The following is a 13657-nucleotide window of genomic DNA, read 5'->3' as shown; positions in this document are numbered from 1 at the left end:
ATCACTTTGAAGTTTGTTTCTGTCTTCCAGGGTATTAGCTATCCCACCCAATTTTGTGTCATCTGCAAATTTGATCAGCGTTACAGATGACACAAAATTGGATGGGATAGCTAATACCCTGGAAGACAGAAACAAACTTCAAAGTGATTTTGATAGGCTGGAGTGCTGGGCTAATAATAATAATAATAATAATAATAATAATAATAATAATAATAATAATTTGTTACCCGCCTCTCCCTCCGGATCGAGGTGGGGTACAACACAAATGCAAACGCCATAAATACATATAATTGATTAAATCCATATAATTGATTAATGAGAAATGTTTTTGTAAAATCTATGTAAGTACCACCCCAAAAACGTTGCTATTGGGACAGACAGTTGTCAATTAGGGGATTCCTTCATTATTTCAAAGTGCTCCAGGAATATCCTAGATATTAATAGTAAACTCAGTTCTCCGAGTGCCATTCCTGATGTAGTCAAAATGGCACCGTTTATGTACAAGAGAAAGGTATATTGGCATATGTGGGGAAGACCCAAGGTTCGGAGACGAGAGGGGAGGGGACTTTGAGAAAGAGAACCTATGCGGAGGCAGGAGGGGAAGGAAAACATCAAATGAAGACTGTGTGCTCAGAATGCCGACTGAGTATTTGGAGGGGAGAATGGAAAACCAGGGGTAAAGGAAACGGAATGGAACATCTTCAAAAAGGGCACAGCTGGCTGGCTGGCTGGCTGGCTGGCTGGCTAACATCATGAGCATTCTGTATTGCAGTATTTTTGTGCAGATCTCATTTATGTTATCTGTTTTAGACGTGGAAAAACTGACGACTTTGAGAATGGATTGCTAGGCCAATCCTTTGAACCCAATTGTATTGCGTAAAGTACTAAACATTAATGTTTAGTACGTTACACAATACAAAGAAATGTGTAGTACTTTACACAATACAATTGGTTTTGAAGGATTGGACTGGCAATCCCTTCTCAAAGTTGACAGTTTTAATAATAATAATAATAATAATAATAATAATAATAATAATAATAATAATAATAATTTCTTACCTGCCTCTCCCTTTGGATCGAGGCGGGGAACAACATTAGTACAACAATGCAATATAAATTAAATACATAAAATTAAAAGAGCATATAAAACTAATACAATATAAAAACAACAGTCAAGACATCTTAAAATTCTTGGTTTAAAATTCATCTGGGTAGGCCTGCCAGAAGAGGCTAGTCTTTATAGTTGTCTTAAACTCAGAGAGAGTTAATGAATTTCCTCCAGCAGGCCATTCCAGGGTCTTGGGGCGACAGAAGAAAAGGTCTTCTGGGTAGCAATTCATCCAAAAGAGCCTCCAAGGTGAGATGTACAACTTTAATCTCATACAAACAGATCAATTAAAATTAAAAACAGAGCTAAACAAAAACCATCTTTAAAACAAACCAGAGAGTTTCAACAGGTGTATATATGGAGAACCTGGTGAAATTCCCTCTTCATCACAACCGTTAAAGCTGCAGGAGCTATACTAGAGTGACCAGATTTAAAAGAGGGCAGGGCACCTGCAGCTTTAACTGTTCCGATGAAGGGGGAATTTCACCAGGTTCCCCATATATACAAATGACACCTGCTGAAATTCTCTTTTCTATGCAACTGTTGAAGATACAGGAGCCCGGTCCTCCTTTTCATTTATCTATTTATTTATTTATTTATTTATTTAAAACATTTATATCCCACCCTATATCACTAAGATCTCAGGGCGGTGTACAGATAAAAACATACAGTATAAAACAATAAATATACACAGTTAAAAACAAATTAAACCATGATCCAAGTTAAAACAATATATAATTTAAAAGCAATAGATACAGTTAAAACAACGCGCCAGTGAGTTTAACCATCAAGGGCTTTGTTTAAAAGCCATGTTTTTACTTGGCGTTGAAATGAAATCAGTGTTGGTGCCAATCGGGCCTCCAAGGGGGGAGGGCATTCCACAGTCGGGGTGCCACAGCAGAGAAAGCCCTCTCCCTTGTCCCAATATAGCGTATATGTTGCATTGGTGGGATGTGGAGAAGGGCTCCTCCAACAGATCTAAGGTCTTGGGCAGGCATGTATAAGGAGAGGCGCTCTCTCAAGTATCGCGGTCCCAAGCCGTTTAGGGCTTTAAACATCATTACAAGCACCTTGAATTCCGACCGGAAGCGTATAGGCAGCCAGTGCAGTTCCTTTAAGACCGGTGTTATGTGGGTTCTATAAGATGTAACCGCCAGCAGTCTAACTGCTGCATTTTGCATTTTGCACTAGCTGCAACTTCTGCGTCGTCTTCAAGGGCAGCCCCACGTAGAGTGCATTGCAGTAGCCTAATCAGGCTAAGCATGCACTACTTTTGCAGACTCCTCCACGAAATAGTTGAGTCATTGCTCCTAGTCTCCAAATCACTCTTGCATCGAGCCGTTCCCTCCAGCAGGTCTCAATCCAGCTTCTTATGTTTTTGAGACAAACACGATGCGATGTTGAATAGATAACTTTCTGAACTGCTTTGCTCTTCCTAGGCTCGCAGAGTGTGAAATGACGGCACGGGTCCAATCCGGATTGTTCCCTCCTCCGCTGGAAAGGCAAATGGATGTGGCGGATCGTGCTGAGGTAGGAGATTTACCTGATGGGGGAAAAGACTTCGAGAGCTCACAGAATGCTGTGAAGGGAGTTCCAAAGTTCGTTTATACCGGCTTCACCAAGAAGCCTCAAATGAGCAGTTATCTGAGCTACACTTCATGCAAACTGCATGTATGTCTTTAACTGCAATTGAAGTTAACGAAAAGGAGGGCTGTATTTTAGTAGGGTGACCATATGAAAAGGAGGACAGGGCTCCTATATCTTTAACAGTTGCATAGAAAAGGGAATTTCAGCAGGTGGCATTTGTATATATGGAGAACCTGGTGAAATTTCCTCTTCATCACAACAGTTAAAGGTGCAGCAGCTATACTAGAGTGAACAGATTTAAAAGAGGGCAGGGCACCTGCAGCTTTTAACTGTTGTGATGAAGAGGGAATTTCATCAGGTACCCCACATATACAAATGACACCTGCTGAAATTTCCTTTCCAATACAACTGTTAAAGATACAGGAGCCCTGTCCTCCTTTTCATAGGGTCACCCTATCTTTAACAGTTGTACAGAAAAGGGGTTTTCAGCAGGTGTCGTTTGTAGGTATGCGGCACCTGGTGAAATGCCCTCTTCATCACAACAGCTCAAGCTGCAAGAGCCCTGCCCTCTTGACCAGAGACAAAAGAGGGCAGGGCTCCTGCAGCTTTAAAGCAATCAGAGCGCAATGAATGGGGCCAGAAAGTTGCAAGAACTCTGCAACTTCACTTTGGACATGCAACTTGTCAATATTTGAGTGGAACCTGCTTTTCTGCTCTTCTCCAAGACCAAAACTACCTAGATGCAGGCCCCTTAGAATCAGAGAGAATCATAGAATAATAGAGTTGGATGGGGCCTATAAGGCCATCCAATCCAACCCCCTGCTCATTGCAGGAATCCACCTTAAAGCTGCCTCTTGAAGGCCTCTAGTGTGGGAGAAGAGCCCACCACCTCCCTAGGTCATTGGTTCCATTGTCGTACTGCTCTAACAGTCAAGATTCTTCCCAAACAGCAGAATTTGGGCGTGCCTTGAAACTTAATGCTAAATCAGCCATTTGTGCCTGCGCTGATGAAAGTCAACAGCAAACCACTGCTTTTTTTTTGGCCACCACTGTCTTTGCCAAATTTTGGCAACGTATTTATTATTTTATGATTGCTATACCACCCACTAGGCCAAACTCTCTGGGCAGTTCACAACAATTAAAATACACGACATACGTTAAAAAAAATACGATAATTGTTAAACATTTATATAAAACACTACTAAAAACATTAAAACCAACAGAATATCATAATTACAAAATAGCAGCAGTGGGCAGAGGTATAGCTGGTGGTGGGTTTCCGTGGGGCGGAAACCCTGGTCTCAGCAGATACAAGGAAATGGCTCAGTTCAGACAACACGTTTCTCAAGGGTGGTTTTAGAACTCCACAGTGGAGTTTTTACACCACCAATGAGAAATGTGTTGTCTGTTGGGAAAACTCCACTCCACAGTGGAGGGGTATTTTTTGGAAAACACTCCACGCAGAATGTCCACACTTTGCAGAGGAGAGTCCCATTGGCCCCGTTCAGACAGCACTAGGGTGACCATATGAAAAGGAGGACAGGGCTCCTGTATCTTTAACAGTTGCATAGAAAAGGAAATTTCAGCTTGTGTCATTTGTATATATGGGGAACCTGGGGAAATTTCCTCTTCATCACCACAGTTAAAGCTGCCCTCTTTTAAATCTGGTCACTCTAGTATAGCTCCTGTAGCTTTAACTGTGGTGATGAAGAGGGAATTTCACCAGGTTCTCCATATATACAAATGACATCTGCTGAAATTCCCTTTTCCATACAACTGTTAAAGATACAGGAGCCCGGTCCTCCTTTCATATGGTCACCCTAGACAGCACGCTAAACCATGCTGCTTAACCGCAAAATGTTTAATGGAATGCATGCATTCCATTACCCATTTTGTGGTTAAGCAGCATGATTTAGTGTGTTGTCTGAACAAGGCCAATGTGTGTTGTATGGAATTTTCTGTTGTGTTGTGTTTGCTTTTCCCACTGGTTACAGAGTTCTGTGGCAAGAGCGGTGAAAGGAGCAAGTGCCTCTCTAGAAGAGCTGCTGGGATTTTTTTTTTTTTTTTTTGCAGCAATGGCTGATGGGAAACCACCAGGTGGACCAGGGGAGGAGAGAGGGCGGAGGAACTGTCAATCATACATGATGATGGAGTTTACTCAGCTCCACAGTAGCCCACAGTCATCTTAACAGGGGAGTTAGAATATGTTGCGTGGGGAGCACCCACTAGGAACTCAACCATTGAGTGGAGTTTTCACACTGTGTTGACTAATGTGTTGTCTGAACTGCTATGAGGAAAAGAAGAGGCTGGATCTGCTGCTTTAAAATATGAAAGGAGGTTTTTGTTATTTAACTTAGAATCATAGAATCATAGAATAGCAGAGTTTGAAGGGGCGTACAAGGCCATCGAGTCCAACCCCCTGCTCAATGCAGGAATCCACCCAAAAGCATCCCTGGCAGATGGTTGTCCAGCTGCCTTTTGAAGGCCTCTAGTGTGGGAGAAGAGCCCACCACCTCCCTAGGTAACTGATTCCATTGTCATACTGCTCTAACAGTCAGGAAGTTTTTCCTGATGTCCAGCTGGAATCTGTCTTCCTGTAACTTGAGCCCGTTATTCCGTGTCCTGCACTCTGAGATGATTGAGAAGAGATCCTGGTCCTCCTCTGTGTAACAACCCTTTGAGTATTTGAGAAGTGCTATCATGTCCCCCCTCAGTCTTCTCTTCTCCAGGCTAAACATGCCCAGTTAGACTCATAGAATCATAGAATAGCAGAGTTGGAAGGGTCTACAAGGCCATCAAGTCCAACCCCCTGCTCAATGCAGGAATCCACCCTAAAGCATCCCTGACAGGTGGTTGTCCAACTGCCTCTTGAAGGCCTCCAGTGTGGGAGAGCCCACCACTTTGGTCCCGGGTTTTCCGCGGTCCTGGGCTGAGCCCGAGACCATGGAACGTGTGACCCGATCCCGCGGGTTGACCCGGTTCCATGCAGTTCCTCGTGCGGAGCCAGGGGCCGTGTCGAGGAAATGTGTGAATGGGCTGTTTTGTCTGTGCCCACCCTGTTTTGATGTAAGCCCCTTTCTATTAGAAATTAAGTTCTATAGCAATTTGACCCAAACTGTAGCTGAAAATATATTGAGCAACACTTGCTCAACCAACAAGAAGTGTTGACACGTTAGTCAGAGTGTGAACCTCCCAGCGAGGACAGGAAGAGTAGTAACCACAAAGGAACAGATGTTCCAGGATTGCAATACCCATCTACATATTGTTTTTCTAGTCTTAGAATTATCTGCACTCTGCACATGCATAAATGCCTTGTCTATCATTGGTTACTGTATTGCAAAACTGTATTATGATTGGTTCATTATATGAGGAAGTTCTGTTGTTGCTTCTGAGGATGTTACCCTATAAGTATCTTAGCGTTGCCTGCAACTAGTGGGCAGTCCTTCAGAGCCACTAGGGTTTGCCACCTTGCAGCACTGCAGGCTGCTCGTAATAAAACGTTTCCAAGATGAGAGAAATGGTGTCTTGAGAGTCTTTGACCGCCACTCAGCGAACCAAGGGAACCTGCCCTTTCGGGTTCCTCCACAGCCGCGCACGGGGTGAGATGAGCGGGGAAATTGATTTAAATTTTTAAAAAGACCTACCTTTTGCGCGCGACCATTCATGCGCTCCGTTCACTTTATAAATAAAAAAAATGGCGGCTGCGACAACTCTCCTCCTGAGGCCGTCGCGCCTCACGTGTAAACGGAGGAGGGATCTTGCGTTAAACACAACGTGAGATCTTCCCTCCTCCCTCGTGGGATAAGAGGTTGGTCTAGCTAAGGCCTCTGTGTGGCTTTGATTTCGTGTCTCTTGCTTTGCCACTGAGAGGGCTCCTGAGGTCTTGCAGGCTTGCTGAGTGAGCGGCTTTTCTTTCTTGCAGCAGCGGCTGTTAACCTTTGACGATGTGGCCGTGCATTTCACCGCGGGCGAATGGGCGCTCCTGGATCCGGACCAAAGAACCCTGTACAGGGAGGTCATGCTGGAGAATTACGCGAACACGGCCTCGTTGGGTACGGAGTCTCCGGTGTCAAGTGGTGATGAGGCAGGACAGTTTGGAGGAATCGGCATGAGCGACGGCCTTTTGATCAGTCGAATTCCAGGAGAATGGGCTTGTTAAGGAAGTCGGGTTAGAGTTAGGTGTTTTAGTTTATTAGCTGGATAAATTTCTAGAGGTGAAGGCTGTCAGTGGCTACAAGCCCTGATGGTTGTGTGCTACCTCCAGTATCCGAGGCAGGAAGCCTGTGTGTACCAGTTGCTGGGGAACATGGGTGGGAGGGTGCTGTTGCACTTATGTCCTGTTTGTGGATCCCTGGTCGACAGCTGGTTGGTCCCTGCGTGAACAGAGTGCTGGGCCAGATCTACACGTCGTTGCGAAGGTCGAGATTCTTCCGCAGGCGGCGCTGCCTAGCTCACAGGACACACAGTCAAGAAAGAGGCGCTTCTTTTAGGTACGTCTTTAAAAAAGGCGCCTTCGCAACGACGTGTAGATCTGGCCCTGGACTAGATGGACTGTCACTCTGATCCAGCCGGATTCTTCTTATATTCTTAATTTTTTTGTCTCTTGTTCTCTAAAGCAGGAGTCCCCAACCCCCAGGCCACGGACCGGTCCCGGTCCATGGCCTGTTAGGAACTGGGCCGCACAGGTGAGTTGCTTTCATCCACCCATCCCCACCCCCACCCCAGCATACCTGGGCGCGGGGCGCCATCTCGCCTGCCCAGCCGAAGCGAAGCCAGGACGCTGGAGGGGGGGGGGCTTCCGAAAACCATCCCCTCAATCCCACCCACCCCACCCCCGGTCCGTGGAAAAATTGTCTTCCACGAAACTGGTCCCTGGTGCCAAAAAGGTTGGGGACCGCTGCTCTGAAGAATGTAAGGTGGGCTGGGAAACATCAGGCTTCTGTTTGTGCCTCATTGCTAGGGTAGCCACTTGTAGATTGCCACAAAGAGGGCATCCATCATCAAAAAAGAGAATATAATGGGGCCAAGAGGAACAAGGCCCTGCTAAGCCGGGGTCATTCCCCACTCCCTTGTTTTCAGTCCGCCCAGTAGCTATGGATCCCCCTTCTCCAGAAGGATTTGAGAGGGTTTGGGTGAGGGATGGTTTGGGTGGTCAGACTGAATCCTTCCTGACATTTGCTTATTCCCACATCTTTCCTGCTCGGGACTCTCAGTGCCCAAGCCTGCCCTCATCTCCCAGCTGGAGGAAGAGCCGTGGCTGCCCAGTTCTCAGGGCTTGGAGGGAATGGACCACGCTGAATCAGACACCACCGAATCAGGTAAAAAGATCAAGGTGAGACACAGAACCCTCAGGCGGCCAACCACAGCCCGGCTTTCTGGCTTAACCACCGTGGTTAAAGCCATGGTTTAAGGTGTCTTCTGAACACAGCCTGGCTTTCTGGTTTAACCACCATGGTTAAAGACATGGTTTAAGGTAGTCACCGTGGTTAAAGCCATGGTTTAAGGTGTCTTCTGAACACGGCCTGGCTTTCTGGCTTAACCACCATGGTTAAAGACATGGTTTAAGGTAGTCACCGTGGTTAAAGCCGTGGTTTAAGGTGTCTTCTGAACACGGCCTGGCTTTCTGGCTTAACCACCATGGTTAAAGACATGGTTTAAGGTGTCTTCTGAACGGGGCCAGTGGGGTCCCACAGGGATCGGTATTGGGCCCGATGCTTTTCAACTTGTTCATAACCCTTACATGGTTTGGGACTGCAATACTGACAGTATGGCCCCGTTCAGAAGACACCTTAAACCATGGTTTGAACCGCAGTGGTTAAGCCAGAAAGCCGGGGCCCATTCAGAAGACACCTTATACCATGGCTTGAACCATGGTGAATAAAGCAAAAAGCCTTATTCACCATGGTTAAAGCCATGGTTTAAGGTGTCTTTGGAATGGGCCAACGCGTCTCCCAACCTGAAACTGCCCGGACACCACGGTCAACATCTGGGGCCTTCCTCAGAGTGCCTCCTCTGAGGGAAGTTGAGAGGTTGGTGACAAGGGAGAGGACCTTTTCAGTGGTGGCCCACTGAATGAGCTATGGAACGAGCTTTCCACTTAGCTCCCCCCTCAGGCCCACCTGTGATCTTTTCGGCGCCTCGTTAAGACTTCCCTCTACTCTGAGGCATTTCATGACATGTGATGGGGCATTTATGCCAGTCGCATAAACAGGTCTAGTATTTTATTGAAAATGATTTTAGCTGCCTAAATTTTTTTTAAAAAATATTATATATTTGAATATCTTATGCTGGATTCTATGCTAGACTTTATTATCTTGTGAACTGTTATAAACCACCCAGAGAGCTTCAGCTCTTGGGCAATATAGAAATGACAAAAGAGGCCCGTGTCTGGAAGCAAAATAAATGAATGAACGAATAAATAAATAAATAAAGGTCTGGAATTAGGAGTGAGCAGTGGCGTGGACAAGTGGCTGATGACACCAAATTATTTAGGGTAAGGCAGGAGAAAAGGGCATAGAATTATAGAATAGTAGGGTTGGAAGGGGCCTATAAGGCCATCGAGTCCAACCCCCTGCTCAATGCAGGAATCCACCTTAAAGCATCCCTGACAGATGGTTGTCCAGCTGCCTCTTGAAGGCCTCTAGTGTGGGAGAAGAGCCCACCACCTCCCTAGGTAACTGGTTCCATGGTCGTACTGCTCTAACAGTCAGGAAGTTTTTCCTGATGCCACGGCCTGCTCCCTTGCCTGTTCCGAAGGTCACCCCAAAACCTAAAGCCATTGTTGGCCACTCTTCAGTGAGGGGTGGAAGGCTGTGTGGAGCGATCTGGTGCAGCAACAGCTGTACATTTAACAGTCATTGGCTGCGTTTGGACAACACGATAGTCAATGGTGGCTTAATAGTCAACTCTAGGTTGATTATCGAGGGGGTACTCCCCACGCAACGTGATTATAATCAACTGTGGTGTGGATTAAGGCCAGGGTCGAGTTGACTATTAGTCAACTGTGTGTTTGATTGACACGACCCCTGCCCTCTCTCCCCGCCTCAGTCCTCCCATTGGTATCCCATCAGCCATTACAAGTTCTGCCAGCTAGACTAGAGCAGCAGCCGCTGCTTTGGTCGCTCTTGCCGGAGGACTCTATAGGCAGCCGAAATAGTCAACTCAGGAGGTCGAAGAAGTCCACGGAGCCTGACAGACAACACACTAACCAACAGTTGTGTGACTAGTCAATTCTGCAGAGCGTTGTTTTTCTCCATCGGTTATTTTGGGGAAATAGTCAACCGTGGGGTGGTTTTTGCCCAACAGACAACACAATAACCAACAGTGGACTATTCAAATAACAGTTGACTACTTAAACCACTTTGGGTTATTGTGTTGTCCGAATGCAGCCATTGTTCATTCTACTTTCAGAGGTTCCTTCTATAAACAGGTTCAAGAGAAAATCCCGTTTTTCCTTTTATTTCTCCTATCAGGTAACTCTAGGAAAACACATTTTTGCCCAGAGTGTGGCCGATGTTTTGCCCTCAAGTTGTCCCTTGCCAGACATCAGAGAATCGAAGTGAGCGAGAAACCCCCGGAAAACTCCGAGTGTGAGGAACGTTTTGGTCAAAGTACAGATTTCGTGAGTCATCAGACAACTAGGAGGGGAGAAAGACCCTATCAATGCTCAGAGTGCGGAAAATTGTTTGCACACCAGTTCGTCCTATTGACCCACCTAAAGCTCCACGCTGGAGAGAATCTGTATAAATGTTGGGAATGTGGGAAATGTTTTGCTCACAACTCAGAGCTTCAGATCCATTGGGGAGTTCACATGGGAATAAAACCCTACAAATGCTTGGCCTGTGGAAAATGTTTTGGTTTGCATTCCGCACTGGTGAGCCATGAGAGAGCACATAGAGGAGAAAGGCCACATAAATGCTTGGAATGTGGAAAATGTTTTCTCCACAAAGCAAAGCTTGTGCGACATCAGAGAATCCACACAGGAGAGAAACCCCACAAATGCGCAGAGTGTGGAAAATGTTTCTCTGAGAAATCCGTCCTTCTGAGGCATCAGACCATCCACAACGGAGAAAGACCCCATACATGTGTGCAGTGTGGGAAAAGTTTTGTTTTACCATCACAACTTGCAATCCATCAGAGAATCCACACAGGAAAGAGACCCTACGAGTGCATGGAGTGTGGGCAGTGCTATTCCCGGAAGCAACACCTTCACAGACACCAGAGAATCCACACAGGAGAAAAACCCCACAAATGCGCAGAATGTGGGAAATGTTTTTCTGAGAAATCACATGTTATTGTCCATCAGAGAATCCATACAGGAGAGCGACCCTACAAATGCCTGGAGTGTGGGAAATATTTTCCCCAAAACTCGCACCTTCGGACACATCAGAAAGTCCACACAGTAGTGAAGCCGTACAAATGCTTGGAGTGTGGCAAATGTTTTCTCAAGAAGTCATACCTCTATAGACACCAGAAAGTCCACACAGGAGAGGGAGCCCATAAATGTTTGAAATGTGGGAAATATTTTTCGCAGATAGCAAATTTCCATAAACACCAGAGAGTCCACACGAGAAAGAAAGTATATCAATGTTGGGAGTGTGGGGAGTGTTTTGGTCACCAGTCAGCTGTTTTGACACACCAGAGTGTTCATGCAGGAGTAAGGATGTACAAGTGCGTGGAGTGTGGGAAATCTTTTGTAGAGAAGTCAAATCTTGATAAACATCAGAGAGTCCACACAGGAGAGAAACCGTATAAATGCCTGGAGGCTGAGACATTGTTTTCCCTTGGGAGCCATCAAGCACTCCCCCCAAAAAAGGGTCCCCATGAATGCTTCGAGTGTGGGAAATGTTTCCCCCGGAGAAAGAACCTTGAGGTGCACCAGAGTGTCCACACAGGAGAGAAACCTCATAAATGCTTGGAGTGTGGCAAATGTTTTCTTCAGAAATCATATCTTCACTTACACCAGAGGATTCACACAGGGGAGAAGCCACATAAATGCCTTGAGTGTGGCAAATGTTTTCTTCAGAAATCATACCTTCATCTGCACCAGAAAGTCCATATAGGAGAGAAGCCCCATAAATGCCTCGAGTGTGGGAAATGTTTTATCATGAAATCAAGCCTCGATAAACATTGGAAAGTCCACACAGGAGAGAAACCCAATACATGCTTGGAATGTGGAAAATGCTTTCCCCAGAAATCATTGCTTCGTAGACACCAGATGATCCACACAGGAGAGAAACCACATAAATGCTTAGAGTGTGGCAAATGTTTTCGTGAAAAATCATACCTTCATGTACACCAGAGAGTCCACACAGGTGAGAAGCCACATAAATGCTTGGAGTGTGGTAAATGTTTTTCACAGAAGCCCACCCTTGTGGCACACCAGCGAGTCCACACGGGCGAGAAACCACACAAATGTTTGGAGTGTGGCAAATGTTTCTCCCAGAAATCAAGCCTTGTGGCACATCAGAGGGTTCACATAAAGAAAAATCCCATAAATACTTGGAGTGTGGAAAACCTCTTGAGAAATAATTTGCTGATAAACATTGGAGCGTCCACACAGGACAGCAATGCAATAAATGCTTGGAGTGTGGAAAATGTTTTTCTCAAAACGACCCGCTTGGTAGACACCAGAGAATCCCCACAGGAGGGAAACCCCATACACATTTGGGAGCGTGGCAAACGCTTTCCTCTAAAATAAAGGCTTGTGCCACACTAGAGGAACCATACAGCAGCATGGGAGTTCCCTGCCCTCTCCCCAGAAATATGGCTCAGTAAACACCAGAGAGTCTTTAGATGAGAGACAGCAGTGAAATGCTTTAAGACAAGGTTGGGGAACTAGTTTAAGTCCAGGAACCGGATTGCCTGCTCTCCAAGGGCCGGATGGCGTCAGGGAGTAGGACCCGCTCCTTGAGCAATGGAGCAGTGATGTAGAGTTAGCTGGAAAGACTCTTTTGCCACCACATCCCTCTGAGGGGCTCGAGCAATGGGGAGATCCAGCCTGGCAGGCCAGATTTGACATCCGGGCTGGTGGTTCCCAACCCTGTTTTAAGCTGTGTATTATCGGAGCTTTCACAAAAGAGAATAGTTCCCATGAATTCTTAGAATGTGGGAAATGCCACCTCCCTCATTGTGAATCATACTTCTATCTACACCAAAGATTCTGCACAGGGAAGGAAGACCATCAATGCTTGCAGTATATGGTGTGTTCTTGTTGTTTTCTTACAAAGATCCTAATGTGCAAAGCATCCATATGGGACAGGGCATTATTAAATTCATATAATGTTTGAATCTCAAAGGTGTTTTCTTTTCAAAAATAAAATATTTTATTAAATTTCCACATGAGTCCTACAGATTCAAACTAACAACAAAATATGAAACACACAGGGCAGCTTACACTTTGTCAAAGGCAGCACAAAGTTGGGAGGGGTCTATAGGCCATCTAGTCTGACCCTCTGCTTGATGCAGGAATCCACCTTAAATCATCCTTGACAGATGGCTGTCCAGCTGCCTCTTGAAGGCCGCCAGTGTGGGAGAGCCCACCACCTCCCTAGGGCATTGCTTCCACTGCCGTGCTGCTCTAACAGTCAGGACGTTTTTCCTGATGTCCAGCCGGAATCTGGCTTCCTGGCACTTGAGTCTGTTATTCCGTGTCCTGTACTCTGGGATGATACGGAATAATGGGTTCCAGGAGGTTCTGGGGTTCCCCAGAAGGCGCCAACCCCTTCTGGCCTTCTTCCTTCCTGCAACCATTGATTTTTTTGCTGGTTCCTCAGCTTTTGCGCAGATTTTTCTAGGGTGACCCTATGGAAAGGAGGACCGGGCTTCTGCATCTTTAACAGTTGTATTGAAAAGGGAATTTCGGCAGGTGTCATTTGTAGGCCTGCAGCACCCAGTGAAATTCCCTCTTCATCACCAGTTAAAGGTGCAGGAGACCTGCCTTCTTGACCAGCTACCAATGAG

The 13657-nt window shown here is 46.0% G+C and overlaps 1 protein-coding gene across 1 annotated transcript; it reads left to right on the top strand.

Moving 5' to 3' along the window:
- The first annotated feature begins 10176 nt into the window (after window positions 1-10176).
- Window positions 10177-12395, top strand: LOC134395660 (gastrula zinc finger protein XlCGF26.1-like). Its single transcript, XM_063121823.1, has 2 exons — window positions 10177-11459; window positions 11532-12395. The coding sequence occupies exons 1-2, from the start codon at window positions 10506-10508 to the stop codon at window positions 12393-12395; spliced, it is 1818 nt and encodes a 605-aa protein (XP_062977893.1). The 5' UTR covers window positions 10177-10505.
- Window positions 12396-13657: the final 1262 nt, after the last annotated feature.

Source organism: Elgaria multicarinata, chromosome 3 (assembly GCF_023053635.1).
Source record: "Elgaria multicarinata webbii isolate HBS135686 ecotype San Diego chromosome 3, rElgMul1.1.pri, whole genome shotgun sequence".
NCBI lineage: Eukaryota > Metazoa > Chordata > Lepidosauria > Squamata > Anguidae > Elgaria > Elgaria multicarinata.
Note: the sequence above shows the minus strand (reverse complement) of the source record. Positions and strands in the feature narration are given on the sequence as shown.